Source organism: Podarcis vaucheri (genome assembly GCF_965113315.1).
Source record: "Podarcis vaucheri genome assembly, chromosome: 18".
Lineage (NCBI taxonomy): Eukaryota > Metazoa > Chordata > Lepidosauria > Squamata > Lacertidae > Podarcis > Podarcis vaucheri.
In genome coordinates this window covers 12519952-12537890 of record NC_138756.1, presented here as the reverse complement: position 1 = coordinate 12537890, position 17939 = coordinate 12519952, and the positions used below count along the sequence as shown (strand labels likewise).

The 17939-nt window shown below is 52.0% G+C and overlaps 2 protein-coding genes across 2 annotated transcripts in view; one reads left to right on the top strand and one right to left on the bottom strand.

Moving 5' to 3' along the window:
* The window catches only part of CPAMD8 (C3 and PZP like alpha-2-macroglobulin domain containing 8), a 40208-nt gene extending 27186 nt beyond the window's left edge, over positions 1–13022 (top strand). Inside the window, exons 29-43 of the mRNA XM_082206832.1 lie at positions 437–511; positions 1310–1475; positions 2331–2417; positions 2668–2804; positions 3563–3718; positions 3970–4032; positions 4988–5223; positions 6063–6150; positions 6301–6375; positions 7451–7556; positions 7636–7746; positions 8988–9200; positions 10102–10182; positions 11152–11321; positions 11666–13022. Coding sequence (XP_082062958.1) covers positions 437–511; positions 1310–1475; positions 2331–2417; positions 2668–2804; positions 3563–3718; positions 3970–4032; positions 4988–5223; positions 6063–6150; positions 6301–6375; positions 7451–7556; positions 7636–7746; positions 8988–9200; positions 10102–10182; positions 11152–11318 — 1761 coding nt within the window. The 3' untranslated portion in view covers positions 11319–11321; positions 11666–13022. The remainder of the gene's footprint in view (positions 1–436; positions 512–1309; positions 1476–2330; positions 2418–2667; positions 2805–3562; positions 3719–3969; positions 4033–4987; positions 5224–6062; positions 6151–6300; positions 6376–7450; positions 7557–7635; positions 7747–8987; positions 9201–10101; positions 10183–11151; positions 11322–11665) is intronic.
* Positions 12490–16113, bottom strand: F2RL3 (F2R like thrombin or trypsin receptor 3). The gene is made up of 2 exons (XM_082206597.1): positions 15973–16113; positions 12490–15014 (listed from the first exon to the last, which is right to left on the bottom strand). Exons 1-2 carry the CDS (start codon positions 16058–16060, stop codon positions 13939–13941), a joined length of 1164 nt encoding a protein of 387 aa, XP_082062723.1. The 5' UTR covers positions 16061–16113; the 3' UTR covers positions 12490–13938.
* Between the last annotated feature and the right edge of the window lie 1826 nt (positions 16114–17939).

The following is a 17939-nucleotide window of genomic DNA, read 5'->3' as shown; positions in this document are numbered from 1 at the left end:
ACTCAGCCAGATGGGCGGGCTATAAATAATATATTATTATTATTATTATTATTATTATTATTATTATTATTATTATTAGGGCTGGCCGATAACCTGGTTTTCGGCATCGCGATATGTCGCCAGCTAAACATCGCAGCACACTGGTATATCACAATATATCAATACACCGTCCTTTTTGGTGTATAGGACCAGGTTTTTTTTAAAATTCAAAAATCATGCTAAAAATCGGGAGTCATCTTATACATGGGGAACCCCCCCCCCATTTTCTTAATTTCGATTCCCCCAAAATAGGGGGCATCTTATACACGGGGCGTGTTGTACACGTAAAAATATAGTATCACGGTCAACCTCTAGGTATGTCGCGATATATTGGCATACTGATATATCACGATGTCTGCCAATTTGGGTTTTTTTTGGTGTGTTTTTCGAATTCCAGGGAGGAATCCATGGGAAGATATCGCTGACGGCGTACGTGGTCACCGCCCTGCTGGAGACAGGAGTCGCCTCTGAGGTAAAACTCAATGTTTAAACTTGGGGGGGGATTCCCTTGGGGGGGCGCTAAGAAGCCAGGGTGCGGCGGGTAGTGCAAAAAAAGACTCCCAGACTTTGAAAACACCTGCTCATCTTGATCTGCCAGGAGAAAGGACCCTGGGGCAGTGGCTGGGCGAACCAGAATGGGCAATAAAAGGGGTGATAATCTCATCCCTCAAGTCTTTATAAAGAGGGCAAGCCAGAAGGGCATGCGCCACCGATTCGGGACTGCCATCTCCACAGGGACGTTTTTCGTGTGGCATCTGTTGGCATCGTCCCTCAAGTCCAGCCGGGGGCAAGACATTCAATCTCGCGAGAGTCAAAGCGTGTCTATATTTTAGAATTGCTCGGTTATGCAGAGAGGGCGCCATAGAGTCAAAATGGGAAGAAAAATAGCCATGCCATGGGCAAAATCTCCTTATTGTGGCCAAGTTGTTCCAACGCCAGGCATAGGCAAACTCGGCCCTCCAGATGTTTTGAGACTACAACTCCCATCATCCCTGACCACCGGTCCTGTTAGCTAGGGATGATGGGAGTTGTAGTCCCAAAACATCTGGAGGGCCGAGTTTGCGCTGACAAATTGGCCTGTTTGCTTTGCTGAAACCCAAAGTGAGTGGCTGCTGTGGGGATAAACCCCCGGAGTGAAGTTTTTTGAGGACGACAATTTGAGCAGCTCAAAGAATCCCTGCCGGGAAAAAACCCTCAGAGGAACGGGGACCTGAGAGTCCGCCGGATTTGGGGTTTCCTTCCTCCGCTCTCACCTTCCTTCCCGGCATAGGAAGAAAAGAGTTCGGTGGCGAAGGCCAAGCACTTTTTGGAATCCAACTTCTTCTCGGCCGAAGACCCCTACACCGCTGTGCTGACCGCCTATTCGCTCACGCTCCTGCGAAGCCTGTCTGCGCCCGCCGCCCTGCGGAAGATGAACGCCATGGCGCTCACGCAAGGTGAGTCAGCCGCCCAGCCACCTTATTCTATTTTAATAATAATAATTTATTATTTGTACCCCACCCATCTGGTTTCCCCAGCCACTCTGGGCGGCTTCCCACAAAGATGAAAAACACATTAAAATGTCACACATTAGAAACTTTGCCTTCAGATGTTTTACCAGTTTCAAGAGTTTCCAACCACAACCGCAGAGTCGGCCACGACTGGACCTAACGGTCAGCGGTCCCTTTACCTTTTGACCTCCATATTGCCCTGTCCTCTACTGGACTGTTGGGAGCCACCCTCCAAAAATAAAAGGATTGTATTATTTATGCAAATTAAAGATCTGACTGGGACAAAGCTTGTTTTGCTGAGTTCGTATTTTGCACAATTTGCATACGGTGTTTGTTTGATAATGTGCGGTTTAAAGGTAAAGGTAAAGAGACCCCTGACCATTAGGTCCAGTCGTGGCCCACTCTGGGGTTGCGGTGCTCATCTTGTTTTATTGGCCGAGGGAGCCGGCGTCCAGCTTCCGGGTCATGTGGCCAGCCGGACTGAGCCGCTTCTGGCAAACCAGAGCAGCGCACGGAAACACCGTTTACCTTCCCGCCAGAGTGGTACCTATTTATCTACTTGCACTTTGTGCTTTTGAACTGCTAGGTTGGCAAGAGCAGGGACCGAGCAATGGGAGCTCACCCCGGCATTGCGGGGATTCAAACCGCCGACCTTCTGATCGGCAAGCCCTAGGCTCTGGGGTTTAGACCACAGCGCCACCCGCGTCCCAATGTGGCTTTGCTATGCCTAATAAAGGACTGGCTTTAAAATATAAAATAAAAGGATTCCGAGTTCCTCCTGACTCATCTCTTGTTTTTCAGACGGCTTCACCCACTGGAGTCTTATGGGCACCCTGGCGACGGACGAGGACACTTTCATGGGCTTCAACGACGGGCTCTCCCAGTCGGGTGAGTCTCCGCAGTTTGCAAGGGCGAAACATTAAGAGAAGGGTCTCCCTGGTGGGCTTTCCTCTGGGGTTGGGGGGGGGCATTTGAGGGTAGCGGGTTCGGATTCTGCAAAGACGTGGAGAGCGGGTTGGTGTAAAGCCAGGAGTGCAGGTTGCTGGAGGGCAGAAAAGGACTATTGATTTGGGGGGGGACACACTCTGTGGGTTTCCCCTGCCCCCCAATTCCCCGCTCTTCTGCACCCCCCCTGCAGTGGTGTCGGCCGAAGTTGAGATGACAGCTTACGCCCTCTTGACGTACACCACCCTGGGGGACGTGGCGTCGGCGCTGCCTGTCGTCAAATGGCTCTCGCAGCAGAGGAACGCCCTGGGGGGGTTCTCCTCCACCCAGGTGAGCCCGTCCGCCCGTCCCGTCCGAATCCGAGAGGGGAAAAAATGCCCAGAAACGGAGGAAGCCCCCTAAAGGAGGGGTGGGAAGCGCGGCAGCAGGGATCATCGGGTCGGGGACCGAGGGGTTAATCCTGCCGGGGGTGTGGCAGAGGAAGGGTTGCCCAGCAACCAGTCAGAGCGGCATGATGCTTGCTGTGGTCGTTTCATAGCTCAGTTGGGAGACCGGGAGACTCTGAACCGTGGGGTCGTGGGTTTGAGTCTCACGTCGGGCCAACGTTCCCTTGCATCGCAGGGGGTTGGGCTAGATGACCGTTGGGTCCCAACTCTGTGATTCCATTATTCATTTGCACAGCACTTTTTTTCAGGGGGGGACGCAGGCAAACAAGCCTTTCAACAGTCACAATCCAGCAATTATGTGGTAATGGATGCGCCAAATGTTTGGGTGGACTATTTTGTTCCTGCAACAGCGGTTGACTTTTCTTATTTGTGGAAAGGCTTGTTTGGCTCTTTGATACTGATTGACTGATACTTTCTCTAATTTTGTCCATGCAATATGAATTGATTATTACTATTTTTGTGTGACTCCATTACGTATTTTCTGTTTAAGAATTGTGAAATAACGCGTGTTAACAAATACTTTGTTCGAACATGATTCTTGCCTGCGGTGGCTTAGAGTTGCACATGGGTTGGGCTGGATGATTTCTGGAGGTCCCAACTCTGCAATTTCCTTTTATTCTCCCTCCCCGCCACCGCCCACAGGACACCTGCGTGGCCCTCCAGGCGTTGGCCGAATACGCCATCCTCTCGTACGTCGGAGGCGTCAACCTCACGATCTCTCTGGCTTCCACCAACTTGGACTACCAGGAGACGTTTGAGCTGAACCGGGGCAACAAGAAGCTGCTGCAAACGGCCAGGGTATAAAAAGGGGTTCGCCACCCCAGGGGGGGGGGTAGAAGGGGCTCTGGGCCGCTGGGGACCCTGACTTTTTCAGGGGGCGCCCTCCGCCTGGGGGTTTGCGGAGAGGGTCAGCGGTTCGATTCGCACGGCCCCGGCTTCGTTTTCCGACGATGCCCAACGGAGCTGCGAAAGACGTCCTTCCAGGCGTGAATTCCTGCTGCTGCTGCCGGCCCGTGTGGGCCATACTGAGGTCTATGTTTCCTCGACAGATCCCTTCGCTCCCCACGGGGCTGTTTGTGAGCGCCAAGGGAGACGGCTGCTGCCTCCTGCAGGTGAGGGTCTCCCTGGACTCAGGGTCTTCGGTTCCTGGGCTGGGCCTCGTTCTGTATCCTACCACCCGCTCCAAAGAAATCAGAACCCCTGGGAAGCTGCTGCCAGCCTGTGCAGACAATGCACACCCGGATGGAGCAAGGGCATAAAGCTCCGATTTAATTTAAGCCCTTTCCGGAAAACGGTGAGGACTAGCCCCTTGCTCTGTTTTCAGTGAGGACGCCTGCGTGGAGTGCAGAAGGCTCCCAGGGGCAATCTCCCAACTGTGGAGTTTGCCCCAAGTTTGAAACCCCAGGGAGCCGCTTCTGCCCGCCCGTGTCAGCAACATGCAGCCTGGCAGACCCGGCGGTCTGACTCCGTGCGAGGCAGCTTCCCGTCTACTTTTCCCCATTTTTAAAATAATTTTTATTAGTTCCCAGTCTCAAAAGTCCAAAATACGCCTCATTGTATCCATATCAAATCACAATACCCAATCAAACACCCATTAATCAAATATCCAGTTGTATAAATTGGGTGGCTAGAATTACAGGTTTAATCATTTTTTAAAAAATTCTGCTTCCAAAGTCTTATTAACCCAGTTGTCATAATAACGATCCCTTATTCAACAGCTGCAATATTTATAACTTCTATTCATATTAACATATTCAATAATTTATTAGGGAAGATCTATATCCTTTTGCAGGCAACTTCCCGTTTAAATTGGTTTCTCTGCTCTTTCACCACTAGAAACTTAACTTTTTTTAAATTGCGAGGGCTAGAAGCTTGCCTTTTTAAGGGAAGCGCGCCTGCTTGGCATGTAGAAAGACCCGTGGTTTAAAAAGCAAGTTTCTAGTCCTCGTGAAAGAGCAGAGAAGAAGCTGATTTAAACGGGACGTTGCCGGAAACCCCGCTGCTGCCGACCCGTGCGGGCAGCACTGAGCCGGGCGGAATAAACCCAGAGCCCGTTTCCGTTTCCAGATCGACGTGGCCTACAACGTCCCCGACCCGGTGGCCAAGCCCTCCTTCCACCTGCTGGTCAACCTGCAGGAGCCCAAGATGAAGAGGCACCGGAGAGCCCCCCCACGGCCCCCCAAGCCCGGCCCCCCGGAGGAGACCCCCCAGCGCAGGGCGGAGCAGGCGCTGGGGGACGATGACGACCCGGCTGCCGACCAGGACCAGCAGGAGTACCGGGTGATGGTGGAAGCCTGCATGAGGTCAGCTTGGGGGTCGGGGGGCTCAGGCTGGGGGGCTCAGGGCGGGGGGCTGGGGGTGGGAGGCTGGCGGGGCTGGCCGACCTTGCATAGAGTGGCATAGATAGATAGATAGATAGATAGATAGATAGATAGATAGATAGATGGATAATATTTTGGAAATGTACATCCAGTTGTTGTTTTTTCCTTTAATTTTTTGGGGGCCCCCAAGCGAGTGGGGCCCTAAGTAGGAGATCGTTGAGCTTATACATCTATCCAGCATAAATAGATAGATAGATAGATAGATAGATAGATAGATAGATAAAGGTAAAGGGACCCCTGACCATTAGGTCCAGTCGTGACTGACTCTGGGGTTGCGGCGCTCATCTCGCTTTACTGGCCAAGAGAGCCGGCATCCAGCTTCCGGGTCATGTGGCCAGCAAGACTAAGCCGCTTCTGGCAAACCAGAGCAGCGCATGGAAACGCCCTTTACCTTCCCGCCGGAGAGGTACCTATTTATCTACTTGCACTTTGATGTGCTTTCGAACTGCTAGGCTGGCAGGAGCAGGGACCGAGCAACGGGAGCTCACCCCGTCATTGCGGGGATTCAAACCGCCGACCTTCTGAGCGGCAAGTCCTAGGCTCCCCAGATGGATAGATAGATAGATAATATTTTGGAAATGTACATCCAGTTTTCCCCCCCTTTAATTGTTTTGGTGCCCCCAAGAGAGTGGGGCCCTAAGCTAGTGCTTGTTTAGCTTATATGTAAATCCGGCACTGCTCATACCCCCGAAATCCTTTCTTCCTTCTCCTCTCCCCTCGATCTCCCCCCCTCCGCGGACCCCCGGGTGCCTCTGGGGCAGGTGGCTGCATTTGGGGTCTTCCAACATGGCCGTCCTGGAGGTGCCGCTCTTCTCGGGCTTCCGAGCCGACCTGGAAAGTCTGGAGCAGGTAAGCTGGGCCACCCCGGCTGTGCATCTCCGTTCCGCACAAAAGGGGCTCCGGGGTCATCTAGCCCAACCCCGGGCAAGTGGGGGGGCAGACCTAGCTGCCAAGTCCGGCTGACCCCTTTCTCCCCCTCTCCTTTTCCGCCTCTCCCAGCTCCTCTCCAACAAGCAGATTGGCCTGAAACGCTACGAGGTCGACGGCCGGAAAGTCCTCTTCTATTTTGACGAGGTGAGTCCGTGAGGCAGCGGAGCCACCACTCAGAAGGCCCTGCCGGAAGCGGGGGGAAATCCTGGGGTGGGGTCAGGGGGGTGGGTGGCCCCCTTTTGGAGGAAATGGGGGATTTGGAGGGCTGGACCCCCCCCAAAAAAAGATGAGAGGGCTTAAATTGCCGTTTAGACTGGGGGGGCAGTTTTGGTTCACTCTTCTGGGTAGAATTCCTTTATAATTTTATTTTCCCTTTCCTCATTGTGCAATTATTTCAATGAAAAACAACCTCTTTACATAATCACTCTTCGACTTCCCTCCTTTCTGCACAGTTACTTATTTTATATCTCGATCCCCCCCCCCCCCACGGCGTCTCTGATTCAAATCAAATTTCCCATTAGACTCCCTTTTAGTTTAATTTCTCAACGGCACAAGTTTAAGCCAACCTGGCTAATGTTTTAAGTTGTCTGCATCTTCAAATAATCAATAATTCTCCATCAGATTTTTAAAGTCTGTCTCCTTGGTTTCTTCTTCTTCCGGTACATTTCGCCATTTCTGCATATTCCATCAGTTTTCATTGCCAGTTCTCCCTTGTAACTTGTTAATTTTTTTCTATGGGGTAGGTTTTGTGTGTGTGTGTTTCCAGGCTGCGATATATCACCAGCTAAACATCACAATATACCAATATGTCACTTCAAACTGGTTTGGGATGATAAGTCGATATATCTCCCAGCCCTAATGCGCGTTACAATTCGCAATATATTGCCAGGTTTTAAAAAAACCATGAAACCCATATTATGATATGGATTTCAAACTGGTTTGGGATGATAAATCGATCTATCGCCCGACCCTACTAGAAACTAGCCTAAAGTAGAAAAAGTAAAATAAATTGCAGCTGTGGCTCCGCCCCCATCGGCCCCACACACCCCAGCATGTGGCCCCAGAAACATCACCCGTCTGCTTCCGAACACAAGAGGCGGCCCGATTTTACGGAAAGTTCGTGGGTTTGGTGTGGCGAGCTGCTCCCCCTCTCCGTGGTTGGTTGGCAGGGGCCGTGTAAAACGGCCCTTGGGACCTCACCGAATCGCCTCCTCCGCAGATCCCAAGCCAGTGCGTGACCTGTGTCAAATTTGTGGCCTTCCGAGAATACGTCGTGGGGAAGACGGCCCCTGTCCCCATCAAAGTGTACGACTACTATGAACCAGGTACGTCGGCCCCACCTGTGCCCCCTGCCCCCCCCCACCGCTGGCAGCCCCTCTTCTGACCCGCCTCTTGCACCCGCAGCCTTCGAAGCCACTCGGTTCTACAACGTCAGCGAGAACAGCCCCCTGGCCCGGGAGCTCTGCGACGGCCCCCTCTGCAACGAGGTGGAGAGCGGCGCCAGCCACTGGGTCGGTGAGTCCCGAAGGCGGGCGGCCGGCTGGCTAGTCTCACGGGTGCAGCCCTTTCTTGGGCCTGCCGGGCTCAGAAATGCCGCTCTGCCTTTCCCCCCCTTAAAAAAACCAAGAACAGCTTGGAAATCCCGGCGATAAAGGGCAGGCGTTGGCACGGCACGAAAGGAAAGGGAGCGAGGCGGGAGGAGGAAAAAGGAAAGGTGGGCCAGTGGTTAAGCTTGGCGGCGGGTCTTTCACGGGGGGGGGGGGTCACAGGGCCAGATCAGAACGGTCCTATACAGTGGCACCTTGGTTCTCAAATGCTTTGGTTCCCAAACGCCGAAATCCCGGAAGTGAGTGTTCCGGTTTCCGAACGGTTTTTGGACGCCGGACGTCCGACACGGCTGTCGGCTATTTTTTCCGAGGCGCCTGCGCCAATCAGAAGCCGCGCCTCGGTTTCCGAACATATCAGAAGTCAAACGGACTTCTGGAACGGATTCAGTTTGGCGCTTTTGTTTTGGCTATTTATTTTGCATTTTTGAATTTTGAGGCTTTTTCGGTTCATTTGTTTTTGTGACTGCGTGGAACCCAGTTCAGCTACTGATCGATTGATTGATTGTGTGACTGCGGAAATGGATAAAAGCCTCCCTATCCAAACCATAACTATCATCAGTGCAGGGAAGAAGAAAAATTAAATTTTCATTTTTATCATCTCCAATACCCTCTTATTTATTTTATAGCATAGCACATTTTTATTGCTTTCATTTTATGGATCGATGGTCTCATTAGATAGTAAAATTTGTTAAATTGCTGTCTTAGGGGCTGTTTTTAAAAGTCTGGAAAGGATTAATCCGTTTTGCATGACTTCCTATGGGAAAGCGCTGTCTTGGTTTCGGAACGCTTTGGTTCTGGAACAGACTTCCAGAACGGATTAAATCTGAGAACCGAGGGACCACTATATTCTCATTATTTATTATTACCAATGGTCTGCTTAGATAGTCAAATTCATGTTCAATTGCTGCCTTAGGGATTGCTTTTAAAAGTCTGGAACAGATTAATCCATTTTGCATGGGAAAGCACTGTGCCTTGGTTTGAGAATGCTTTGGTTTTGGAACGGAATTAAGTTTGAGAGCCAAGGGACCACTGTATAAGAGGGAAAGTGATCTGGCAGGTGAGCTTCCTGCCTGGCAGCGGGTTGGGCTAGATGACCGCTGAGGGTCCCTTCCCTGGTTCTGCCCCCGGTTTCTCTCCCTGCCTGCCCAGGTTTCGTCCACACAGGGCTCTGCAACAGCCTCTCGGGCTGCCAGGAGGAGGGCTACTTTGAGCAGTGCGAGTGTTCGCGGGACTGCGGCTCCGGCGGGGACCCCGTCTGCGGCTCCGACGGCCTCGTCTACCCCAACCACTGCCAGATGGAAGTGGCCGCCTGCGGGAACGGCACTCGGATCGAGCAAGTCCCCCTGGCCCAGTGTGCGGCCGGTAAGTCGCTCCCCCTGCTCTTCCCGGGCCGTTTCCGTCCTAACTTGATTTTTGAATTTTATTGTTATTCATGTTCTTATACTGTATTTTATAATTAAGTGTTTTAAGGTATTTTAGGGACGCGGGTGGGGCTGTGGGTTAAACCCCAGAGCCTAGGACTTGCCGATCAGAAGGTCGGCGGTTCGAATCCCCGCAATGACGGGGTGAGCTCCCGTTGTTTGGTCCCTGCTCCTGCCAACCTAGCAGTTCGAAAGCACATCAAAGTGCAAGTAGATAAATAGGTACCGCTCTGGCGGGAAGGTAAACAGCGTTTCCATGCACTGCTCTGGTTCGCCAGAAGCGGCTTAGTCCTGCCGGCCACACGACTCGGAAGCTGTACGCCGGCTCCCTTGGCCAGTAAAGCGAGATGAGCGCTGCAACCCCAGACTCGGCCATAACTGGACCTAACGGTCAGGGGTCCCTTTACCTTTACCTTTAAGGTGTTTTAAATTTGTTGTTAGCCGGCCTGAGGCCAGTTTTTGAACTGGGAAGGGCGGGGTATAAATGAAAATTTATTATTATTATTATTATTATTATTATTATTATTATTATTATTAACCACTGCCATTGCCATAGTAATAAGTTACATTACGGACTGGAGAATGGGTTGATGTAAATAGCTGCAGCGTGCACCGTTAAATCTCCTTACGTTCTTATCATTTCTATGCCAACGGAAGTCAAGCAGGTGTTCTTGTCGCCCAGCTAAGCGCCGCCTTCCTCTCAAAAGCATTTCAAGATTCCAGTCCTCAGGGTTTCCAAATCAAGAGGCGGCTTAAATAGGAGCGCGGGAAGCTGCCTTGACCTTGAGTCGGACCAGGATCCGGCTCCCCGCTGACCGCTCTGACCGCGTTCCTCTCTGCAGGCCAGAATCACCCGGGAGAGACAGAGTCTGACTTCCCACCTCTGGAACTGCCTGGCGTCTCAGAGCAAGAAACCCCTATCGGTGAGACCCCTCGACCACTGGATCTTTGCTTCTGGAGATATATATTTTATATCTATCTATCTATCTATCTATCTATCTATCTATCTATCTATCTCTATCTATCTATCTATCTATCTATCTATCTATCTATCTATCTATCTATCATCTATCTATCTATATCTATCTATCTATCTATCTATCTATCATCTATCTATCTATCTATCTATCTATCTATCATCTATCATCTATCTATCTATCTATCTCTATCTATCTGTCTATCTATATCTAATCTATCTATCTATCATCTATCTATCTATCATCTATCTATCTATCTATCTATCTATCATCTATCTATCTATCTATCTATCTATCTCTATCTCATTTTTCTATCTCTGTCATCTATCTATCTATATCTAATCTAATCTATCTATCTATCATCTATCTATCTATCATCTATCATCTATCTGTATCTATATCTATCTATCTATCATCTATCTATCTATCTATCTATATCTATCTATCTATCTATCTATCTATCATCACCTATCTCATCTATCTCTATCATCTATCTATCATCTATCATCTCTCTATCTATCTTATCTATCTATATCTATCTATAGCTATCTCATCTATCTATCTATCTCATCTATCCATCTATCTATCTATCATCTATCTATCAATCTATCATCTATCTATCTATCATCGATCTCATCTATCTATCTATCTATCCATCCACGCACACATTTATATCATAATCAGGCTTCCAAACCGTTTTGTGCTACAGTGGGACGTTGGTTCCCAAACGCTGAAAACCCGGAAGTGAGCTACTACTGGCAAAAAACAAGAGAGCGTGGGAAAGATTAGAAATTTGGAAAAGTAGCAAAGGAACCGTTTTCTTGGTGATGCTTCCCTTTTGGCTCCTGGAATGGGGGCGATGGCGCTATGGGGTGGGGTCCTGTCCCCGTCTGACCCCTTTTCTCTTCCTTTCAGAGGAGGCCCCCACCTCCCAGCTGGACTTCTCCTACTACTCCTACGAATACGAAGTCGACCCCTACGCCATGTCGGAAGGGGACGCCTTTGAGCTGACGGCCCCCAGCAGCAACGCGGCGGCAGGAGGGGGCCGGTTTCAAGGGACGGCGGTGCCCACGGGGGAGTGAAGGGTGAGAGAGGTTCTCATTTCAATAATACTAATAATTTCTTATTTCTACCAGTTATTATTATCATTATGCTATTACTATAACAGGAATTATTCGTTATTACGACTAGGGGAGAAATTTGATTCAATGATAGTTTTGTTGTTGTTGTTATATGACTGAATTAATGATTATTAGTTGTTATTATTATTAGCGGGATTTTATTATCATTAGGGGGAGTCATTTGATTCCTTTCTCATTTCAGCAATAGCAATTAGCAATCATTTGTCATTATTAGTCATTATTGATTACTTTGGAATCAAATTGCACCTCCTAATCCCTTCTCCCCCTTGCTTTCTGTTCTCCTCTAGGGCTCTCTTCCCCCAATCCAGCAGAAGCTGCCCCACGCCGGAGATCCAGCCAGGCTTTTCCCGCCGCCTCTCGATGCCGAGACGAAGCCCAGCTGCCCCCCAGGAAAACTTTGCCCTTCCTGCCCGCCCCCCCAGGCCCTCCGTGCCAACCCCTTGCCCTCTTGCGCCACGCAAACCCAGGAGCTTTTCTGCCGCAGAGGTGAAGCACGGACTCTCCCCCTCCCCAGCCAAGCCTCGCTCGGATCCGGACCCTGCGTCCTCCCCACCCCACCCGGCTTTGAGAGGCAAAGGTGGGCAAGGGGAAGCTGCCTGCCCGTGCCTGGCAAGATCTCATGGCCCCTCAAGACGCTCTCCGAACCTCACCCGCCCAAATCGCCACCCTCCGTCCAAACTTTTCCGCCTCTTCTCCGGTCGCGCTGCGGCGGGTCAGGCTGGATGACCCCTGGGGGTCCTGACGCCCAGCTCTGCAATCGAGGAGCCAGGGCTAGGCTTTTGGAGGTTTCCCGCCTCCCCGTTCCCACCAGATTCCCAGAATCGGCCGTTCAGGATATTCCCTTTCTTCCTTTCTGCTAGGAAACGATCTCCATTCTGCATTTCCTCCCCGAATGCTTGGTGCATAAACCTGCCCCATGAAAAGGGCTTTTTCCCAACCCACCCAGGGGCGCCAAACAAGCCCCTTCCCCTCTTGAACCCACAACTCCTTGCTTTCCGCTTTAAAAAGAGCGGGGGCCACAGAGAAAAAGTTCCCCCACATTGTTGGCAGATCCGGAGATACGAGCCACAACTTGGGGATTTTCTCTTTTTTTGGGGGGTGAGAAACCAGCCTCCCCCCCTTTCCATGTTTTTTTCTTTGCACAAACACCCCCCGCAACAATCCCAGGGTGCCAGGACCCCCTCTGCCCCACCTCTGAGCAAGGCAGAATGCGCCCCCTTCGCTCGGCGGTTACTCAGAACCCTTTTGCTGTGGCGGTATTTATTTCGGAAACGGCTGTTCCGCCCGTCCCGGGTGGGGGGGGCGACCGAATGGGGCAGGCGAACCCCACCCCACGGCATCCGGCAGCCCCTCTCGCTTTCTCCCATGTCCGCCCTAGACTGGGGACTCCCCTTCTCCCGGCACAACCAGCTCCTGCACCCCGAAAGAGCTTGGAGACCCCGTCCTCCTTCTCCCCCAGCCCCATTTCAGTAGGGTGGCCTGCAAACCCGAGGCACGTGGAGGGGGGTCCGCGGACCTCGGCACACGGTTCGGTAGCGAGTTCGAGTGCCAAGGTCGTGGGCGGGTGGGCGGGGGCACAGGAGAAGAAGTTTGATTTAGATGCTGATAAAATATTTTATTAAAAACCGATGTCTAAAAATCAAACGTCGCCTCTCGTTTCTTTCCGGAGACAGGTGAGGGTTAGGTGTCCTTGTAGCTACGTTTGACAACCTTTTGCCTAAAAACGATGGAACGGCGTTTCCAAATCTTGGGGGTGGGGGGGGGGAAGGTCGCCCCAAAATTCAACAAATGAATTCTCTGTGTGACTGCATCATGTATCGGAATTATCCAGCGCCCGTTGCGAATCAGGTTTGCGGACGAAATCTACGGGCTTTGCAAAGGAGCAAATAAAAGCTGGCGTTTTCAGCTGAATTGAGGGGGGGCGCTGCTTGTACTGAGCTATTTCCATGGGTTTGTTCTTTCAATTGCCCCCTACCCAAGTTCTGAGCGAAGGTTTGTCCCTTTACAATGCAGCAGACACGTCCAACAGGTCGATGGTGAGCCACTGGTCGATCGTGGGGTCAATCCTGGTCAATCGCATGATCCTGATCGATCACCGCCCCCTCAAAAACACCAGCAACTTTGGTCAATCCAATGAGTAGATTGCTGCCAGTTTTGTCATAGCAGGAGAGTAGATTGCAGTCTCTTAGGAGTTGGACATGCCGGCAGTACAGGAAATTGTGCGGGTATTTTTTTGGGTGGTGGGGGGAGATAAAAAAGTTGATAGTGTATTGTCCAGCACCGAGGGCCTTCTGGCGGTTCCCTCCCTGTGAGAAGCCAAGTTACAGGGAAGCAGGGCCTTCTCGGTGGTGGGGCCTGCCCTGTGGAACGCCCTCCCACCAGATGTCAAGGAAATAAACAACTACCAGACTTTTAGAAGACACCTGAAGGCAGCCCTGTTTAGGGAAGCTTTTAATGTTTAATACTGTATTTTAATATTCTGTTGGAAGCCGCCCAGAGTGGCTGGGGAGACCCAGCCGGATGGGTGGGGTAGAAATAATAAATTATCATTGTTTTGTTCTCATGCCAGGGTCTGGGAGCATTTTGTGGGCAGCGTCTCTTTGCTGGTTTTCAGGGAGACGGCCGAGTCCTTTCGCGCGCCGAAGATCCTGCCCGCCACCTTGGCGCGGAATTCCTCTGAGGCGTAGTAGTACACAAAGGGGTCTACGCAGGTGTTGGCGGCGCTGGCTGCCAGGGCCCCCATGTACGCCACGTAGAGGGTCCCTCGGGCCCCGGCGCAGCGGCGGGAGTAGTGGAGGAGCAGGAGGACGTGGCTCGGGGTGTACAGAACCACAGCCGACGCCACCACCACGACAGTCAGCTTGATGGCGGTGGCGTAGCGGTCCCCTTTCCCCGCCAGGACCCGCAGGGTGGCACCCGAACACAGCACCATGACCAGCAGCGGGGCCACAAACCCGCCGGCCACCAGGGCGACGAAGTAGGGGCGGAAGTAGGTGGCGTCGTCTTCGGCGGGCAGGGCGTCGTGGCATAAGACGCGGCCCGTGCCCAGCAGGGGGAACGACTGGCGCCGGAGGGCCAGGGGCAGCGCCGAAAGGATGGCAGCCCCCCAGGCGGCGGCGCAGGTGCCCGCCGCGAAGGCCGGGCTGCGGAAGGAGCGGGCGAGGAAGGGGTGCGCCACGGCCAGGTAGCGGTCAGCGCTGATGCAGGCCAGCAGCAGGAGCGAGCAGTACATGTTGGCGTGGAAGGCGGCTGTGTTGAGGCGGCACATGCCCTCGCCGAAGGGCCAGTGGTTGCCCAGATAGTAGTAGGCGGCCTTGAAGGGCAAGAGGAGGCCCAGGAGGAGGTCGGCGGTTGCCAGGTTCATCAGGAAGACGGTGGATGGGAGCTTTTCGATGCACGTGGCCAGGACCCAGAGCGCCAGGGCGTTGGCGGGCAGCCCAACAAGGCAGAGGAGGGCGTAGAAGGAGGGCAGCAGAAGGGTGGTCAGGGGACTGTCCAGCTGTGCCTGCGAGGACGGGGGCAGGACCAGGAAGGTGGTGCGGTTGAGGGTCACCCGGGCAGAGGGGATGGCCCGGGGGCACAGGCCAAGCGACGGCGGGCGCTGGGGGGCCTCTGTCCCGTTGGGGGTGGCATAATCTGGGGAGGCGGAAAGAGGTTGGGTTAGTGGCCTTGGCACCAAAGTCTGCTGCCCATGTCAGGTGGGGTTTTCAGAGGGGGGCACCACCCCCCCAGCTTCTGTGGGGTACCATCTCCCAGCCATAGCTGTCAACGTTTCCCTTTTTAAAGGGAAATTCCCTTGTTCCTAATAGGATTCCTCGCAAGAAAAGTGGAAAGTTGACAGCTATGCTCCCAGCGGTTGCAGCGGCAGACAAGGCGGGCAGATGTCGGGGTGGGTAAGAACAGCCGAGGCTGTGGCATTTTACCGGGCAAAACGTGGGCAGGTTTCTCCAGCAAGGGGACTTCGAAATAAGTTATGGGGTGCAAGGAATGGAAACCTGCTATTATTTCCGTGCCTTCTGGAATTCTTCTTATTGTTGTTGCAGTTTCCCTTCTTAATTATTACTATTTTTAAATGACTTACTTGGCTTTTCAGATTAAAGTTTTACAGCGCCAGCCACACTGCATGAGCCCGATCCACATAGGACGCGTTGAATTTTTGCAGCTTCCAAATTTCAAATAGGGGAGGGTGCCAGAAGGTCGTAACATGACTTGGGAATTCAAAAGATACATTTCCATTAAACTAATATAATTTAGCTAAAAATTAAAATCCTTGGGTTTCCCAAAAGCGGCTTCTGTGCTTCCTCATCACAACCTACCAAGTTAAATGTCCAGGCCACGGAAATAATAGCAGCAGGAACTGGTTCATAATAGGACCCACAAAGGGGATGGAAGGAAATTCCTGGGCATCTTGTGTTGTTGTTTTTTGTTTGATATATCTCTGCGAAATTTCAAGTTGAAAAACCCAATAAATAAATTTTCAAGAAAAGGAAGTCCCAACGCCTGTCTGCCGCAGAACCCAGGCCAAAAGTAGAATCCTTCCCCCTCCTGCCCAGCTGAAAAGGGGGGGGGCTGGGGGGTCTTCCATGCCACTTACCATCGTAGTCGTCGGCCGCCGCAGCCTTCGCCAGCTGCCCGCACAAGAGGAACAGCGTGAGCAGCCGGAGAGGCAGACTTGGCCCCATTCCGCACAGATGTCTCCTGCTTCGGAGAAGTCGCTGCTGCAAGGAGCAGCATCCTGGCTAAGCCTCTTAACTCCAGGAAACACTCCCCACCCCGAACCCAGTGACACTGCAGGGTCGCCCCCCCCCCCCAACTCCCTTGCACGCGACAAAAGTCTTCTCTTTTGCGGAATCGGCAGAGGAAGAGGCAGGGCTGTGCCAGGCGTCGCTCAGACCACAGCTAATCTCCCCTCGGTAGAATGACGCAGGGCACCGAACTCTTGGCTTTGCCTAAACTCAAATCCCTCCAGTCTAATATCCCAAGTGCTGCAAGACGCCAAAAGCGCCTAGACTTAAAACTTCCCTCTTGTGGTTTATCACCAGGACAGCTACTCGCTTTGGGTTTTAGCAAAGAGTCTAATTTGTCAGTGCCTAAATCAGGCTTCCTCAACCTTGGCCCTCCAGATGTTTTGAGACTACAACTCCCATCATCCCCGACCACTGGTCCTGCTAGCTAGGGATCATGGGAGTTGTAGGCCAAAAACATCTGGAGGGCCGAGGTTGAGGAAGCCTGGCCTAAATGATATCGAGCGTCAGAACAGCTTGGCTACAATCAAGAACTTTTGCCCACGGCGTGACTCTTTTCCACCTTCGCATTTCGACTCTCCGGCACCCTCTCTGCATAACCGAGCAATTCCAAAATACAGACGCGCTTTGACTCTCGGGCGATTGAATGTCTTGCCCTCGGCTGGACTTGAGGGACGATTCCAAGAGATTCCACACAAAAAACGTCCCTGCGGAGACGGCCGTCCCAAATGGGTGGCGCATGCCCTTCTGGTAAGTTATTCACAATACCGAGAGATGCTAGTGGAGCTGTAGACTGATTACTTGGACTGCCAGGGCGAAACGTGCAAAACGCCAGCACCCTGTCGTCTACAACTTTATTAAGTTCTATCTACAACTCCGCTAGCATCTCTCGGTATTGTGAATAACACCGAACTTGGCTTTTGCTGGCATCTTCATGAACTTATCTAAAAGACTCGAGTTAAGCATTTGAAAAATCTGTTGAAACCAGACATTATAAAGTCCATTTTAGGCTGGGTAGTTCGCAGGTCTCTGTGGCTTTGTTTAATGATTTGTATTTTTCTCAGGCGGTTGATAAAGCATGTATAATTATTTGTTCTGCCCCTGAGCTATGGCAATGGCTCAGAAGTGGCGATGGGTGCTGTTCCCAAAGGGGGGGGGTCCCCAGGGCAGCGTCCTTCCGCAGGCCGTCTCCAAGGGGCATATTGGCGAGGGACAGAGACCGGCCGCAGCTCTCCCAGCCCCCTTGCTACAAACATCCTTGCGTCCCCACAAGGGCTTGTTTTTCTGCTGCTGATAAGCGCTAGGAAATGACCTCAAAGGATGCAGAGAAAGAGGAAACTTCTGGCAACTGATAGCAGCCCGCGTGTGGCACGGGAGACCCCCGCGTGTGGGGGAGAGTTTTGGGGCCAGGCAGCCCCTTAAATCGGTGGCGGCGAACCTATGGCACGGGCGCCAGATGGGGCACTCGGAGACCTCTCTGTGGGTACACGTGCCACCGTCACCCCAGCACCGCCGAGTTTGCCAGATTTTTACGGTTCCGTGAGACGGCGACAACCCTGTGTTTTCTTCCTTCTCCAGATCAAGTCCGGTGTGACCAACTTGGTCTTTCCGGCTTAGACTGGTTAGATTTAGGAAATCTGGAGGGGGGGTTGGAACTTCAAGAAAGCTCTATAAAATAAATTCTACGCTCTGCGTGAAACACTTGAGAAGACGAAGAGGAACGACGAAGCACAGCAGCGTCCGTTCTGAAAGCGTGACAAATGAGCAGGGTGCATACAAAAGCCAAAATTGTATTAACTGTTCCAAAGCATGCCAG